Source organism: Rhagoletis zephyria, unplaced genomic scaffold, assembly GCF_001687245.7.
Source record: "Rhagoletis zephyria isolate East Lansing unplaced genomic scaffold, Rhagoletis_zephyria_1.1 Rzeph_scaffold_34491, whole genome shotgun sequence".
Lineage (NCBI taxonomy): Eukaryota > Metazoa > Arthropoda > Insecta > Diptera > Tephritidae > Rhagoletis > Rhagoletis zephyria.
In genome coordinates this window covers 1-3,568 of record NW_016191546.1, presented here as the reverse complement: position 1 = coordinate 3,568, position 3,568 = coordinate 1, and the positions used below count along the sequence as shown (strand labels likewise).

General features: G+C 34.4%; 1 protein-coding gene across 1 annotated transcript; it reads right to left on the bottom strand.

Annotated features, from left to right (window-relative positions):
• Positions 1–313: 313 nt before the first annotated feature.
• LOC108354256 (ataxin-8-like) lies at positions 314–774 on the bottom strand (the record flags this gene model as incomplete). Its single annotated transcript, XM_017605450.1, has 1 exon — positions 314–774. A coding segment is annotated over one exon (461 nt), but the record flags the coding sequence as incomplete, so codon positions are not given.
• Positions 775–3,568: the final 2,794 nt, after the last annotated feature.

Below are 3,568 nucleotides of genomic sequence, written 5' to 3'. Positions count from 1 at the left end.
AAAAAAAAAAAACAAACTGCGAGGGGAGCAAGAAGTGTAAACGGAGAGCGAATTAAATTTGTCAGCCAACGCCAAAGGAACTCAAACACGCGGCCGAAGAGTAGCGAGAGAGCGTGAAGTAGTTTGGTATTTCGCCAACAACAACGTTCACAACCACGCCCAGTGGCGGCAATTAGCCGCAGATAAATGCAACAGTTGGCCATCATTATGCGCGAACGCTCCACGCTTGGGCGGCGGCGGCAATTATGGCTGCTGCTGTTGTTGTTGTTGCAAATGCAGTTGTTTTTGCTGTTGTGCTTGCTGATGCAAATACAGCTGATGTTGCATGAAATGTTGTTGCTGTTGTTGTTGTTGTTGCTGCTCCCTAAGCTCTCGCTGTTCACGCTGCATCTGTTGCACATGCGCTTGTGCTTGCTGCTGTTGCTGCTGCTGCTGCTGTTGTTGTTGTTGTTGTTCTTGTTGTTGTTGCATATGCTGTTGCAGTTGTTCGTGATGTTGCTGCAATTGTTGTTGAAATTGTTCGCGTAATCGTTGATGCTCTTCAGCATCCATTTCGCTGCCATAATCATCCATATCGATCACTTCGTCCTCGTCCTCTTCGATGAGCTCCTCCTCGTCGTCTTCCTCCTGATCATCGAAACTATTTTGTGAACTATCGTTTTTACTCGCCTCCATATCGCCCGCCTGACTGCCCTTCTGACTTTTCGAGTCACTATCGCCCTCCTGTTGCATGCGCTTGTGCTTGGTGCGGCGATTTTGAAACCAAACTTTGACCTGAAACAAGGAAAAAAATGTGTGTTAGGAAAAGCATAATTTAAATTTTACTTTAACTGGAATATGAGTTTTGTTTAATTAATTCTGAGTAAATACTTTGTCTTCCAGTTTCTTGAATTAAATGGCGTGGATAATATCAATGAAAAGTTGGGGAAGGCTTTCCAGCGTATATGTTAAAGAAGCGATAGTTATATTTCGAATAAAATGGCGCTCGTAAAAGCCCGCTTCTTCGCCTTAACAAAGCTAACATATTTCACATCCTAACTAGTTAGGATACAATTTGGCGTACCGATAAATATTTCGATACCTAATATTGAAATTAACTATGTATTATAATAGTTAGTTATTTCGTTAATAGTTTCCGATCAAAATTTCGAGAGCATTTTTATGAATTCCATTGCATTACCTAGGGATTTTAATTATAATCGTCTCGAATAAATGAGTTCACTAAAACGCTCCACTCACTTAACTGGTGTGCGGAGTTGTAATCAACGTATAATATAGGCAGAGCAACAGCGGCTTATGATTTGGTGATAATATCGACAGATCCGGATTAACCTAACAGTAAAGTCTTAGAAAAAAATTATCTCTCATCTACTAAGTATGTATTTTGAGCGAAAGCCCTGCTATATCATTTAGCTCGCGTCGCTGTAACAGTCGCAAAGTCGCAATAGCAGAGTGAGCAAAGCACACTCGTGTTCGAGTGCTCGGGCAAAGGATTTTGGTTAATTTTATTGTCTTATTCTTTTTTAATTAACATTCCTTTTAATTTTTAGATTTTAATGTTTTAATATGGTTCATATATATGTTTTTCAAATTTATTTACATTTTAGAAATTTATTTGATGTTTTAATATAATATTTTGCTTTTTTCTCAATTTGATATTTTTTTAGTGTTTTGATGTTATTGTTTTAAAAAGTAAAATATTTTTTTATTTAATTTTTTTTGGGGTTTAATAATTTTTTTTTTTCCTTTTTTAAGTTTATTTTTTTTAGTTTTAGACTTTATTGTTAAAAAAAAGCAAAACAATTTTTTTAATTTAATTTTTATTTAATTTTTTTCTCCTTTCAATTTATTTTGTTTTTCTTTTGTTAATTTCATTTTCTTTTAAATTTTAAATTTTACTGTTCTAAAAGGAAAAATATATATACATATTTTTTTTATTTTATTTTTAAGATCGTACTTTATTTTTTTGTATTTTTTTGATTTAAAATTCTTTTCATTTTTATATTTTCTTTTTAATTTTTTTATTTATTTTATCTATTTTTAATTTATTTTTTAGAAATTAAGGCATTTTTTTATTTCTGTTTTATTTTCTTTTTGTGTTTTTCTTTTCTTGATAAAATTTTCTTTTATTTATTACTGTATATTTAGTACAAACAATTAAAAATTTGATAAAAAAATTAAAATCCGCCAAGACGAATCGTCACCATGCCTGGTCAATTAAGAACCGCTCCTGCAGAAAAACAACAATACAAAGCGGCTAGCCAATAGAGGAAATGGGAAAAGCTCTGTAATAATGATGACCGCAGAGTCCTTGGCTGAAAATCTGTTTTGAAGAAATTTGAATGTATGAATCCAGATCTTGATATCTCTGTGCAGGAAATGNCAAAAAAAAAAAAAAGAACTTGAACTTGAAAGCTCACAAATAACCAATCTCCTGGTCCAGCCACATAGCTTTGATTTTACATCTCGATATGCAGGTATAGTGCATATGTGACCGAATAATTACTCTCTGACTTGTGCAAAAAACAATATCTCGTCCCAAAGTATAAAAGCCAAGAGTGGCTATCATCACCCTTCAGGCAAACATCTTCACAGATTATTGAAACTGCGTCTTATTTCATTCATTAAAAATTTCATTTATTAAAAATTCCGGAGGATTTTCATCCAGACAGCAGAAATTTCGGCCTGGAAATTCAGCAATAAGACCAATCGAAGACAACAAAAACTGCGTGGCCGCAGCATAACGAGCAAGCTACCTACTAAAGCGAACAGTACTACTATTTAGGAACCGTACACGTCAAAATCGCATTTAAAAAGGCACCAGAGAAGCTGCAACTTACCTCTATACAAAAAAAATGTCCTTAAAGAATTTACTTGCAACGTATGACATCCCGGACTTAAGGCAAACGACTGGACAACTTAAAAAAATGGACAGAATAGAGGATTCCATCTGCATATATTTGAGCTCAGGCGACGCAAATGTGCACGATGGAAGTAAGAATGATTCGTACTTCGGAGCAATTGGACAGACAACGAGGAGGAGTGGTGCTATGCGAGCAAATTTACGAAAACAGTGCTCTGGAAAAAAGACGAACCTGTATGCAGGAGCAAAGATGATAAGTTAGTTAATGGGAATTATATATTAATTGGTCTCTGTATGACACTTTTCAAAGCCCTCTGCCTTAAAAATATTTATTTAACGTAATGGTTATGTTAAGGGCTAACAAATTTATGCATACTTTTTTTTAAATTCTTACATTTTATAATACTCAATTTTTTTTTTGATTTTGTACGCCAGCTACTAAAGTTTTAACTCTTTATAGAACCACCTTAGAAATTACTAACCTCCTATTCCTCCAAAAAAAACCTTGTATACTTCATTACACCCACGCCAAAAATTTTCCACATAGCTTACCTTTTTGCATGACCCAATAAATAAATTTAGCCAACATTTTAATTCTACTCCCTGATTTTCAACAAATTCCTCACTACGTGCCGATTACTGCCACAGCTACATAGATTGCTGCGACTATTAACCACTTTATTTCTACGACCGTTATTTACCCAC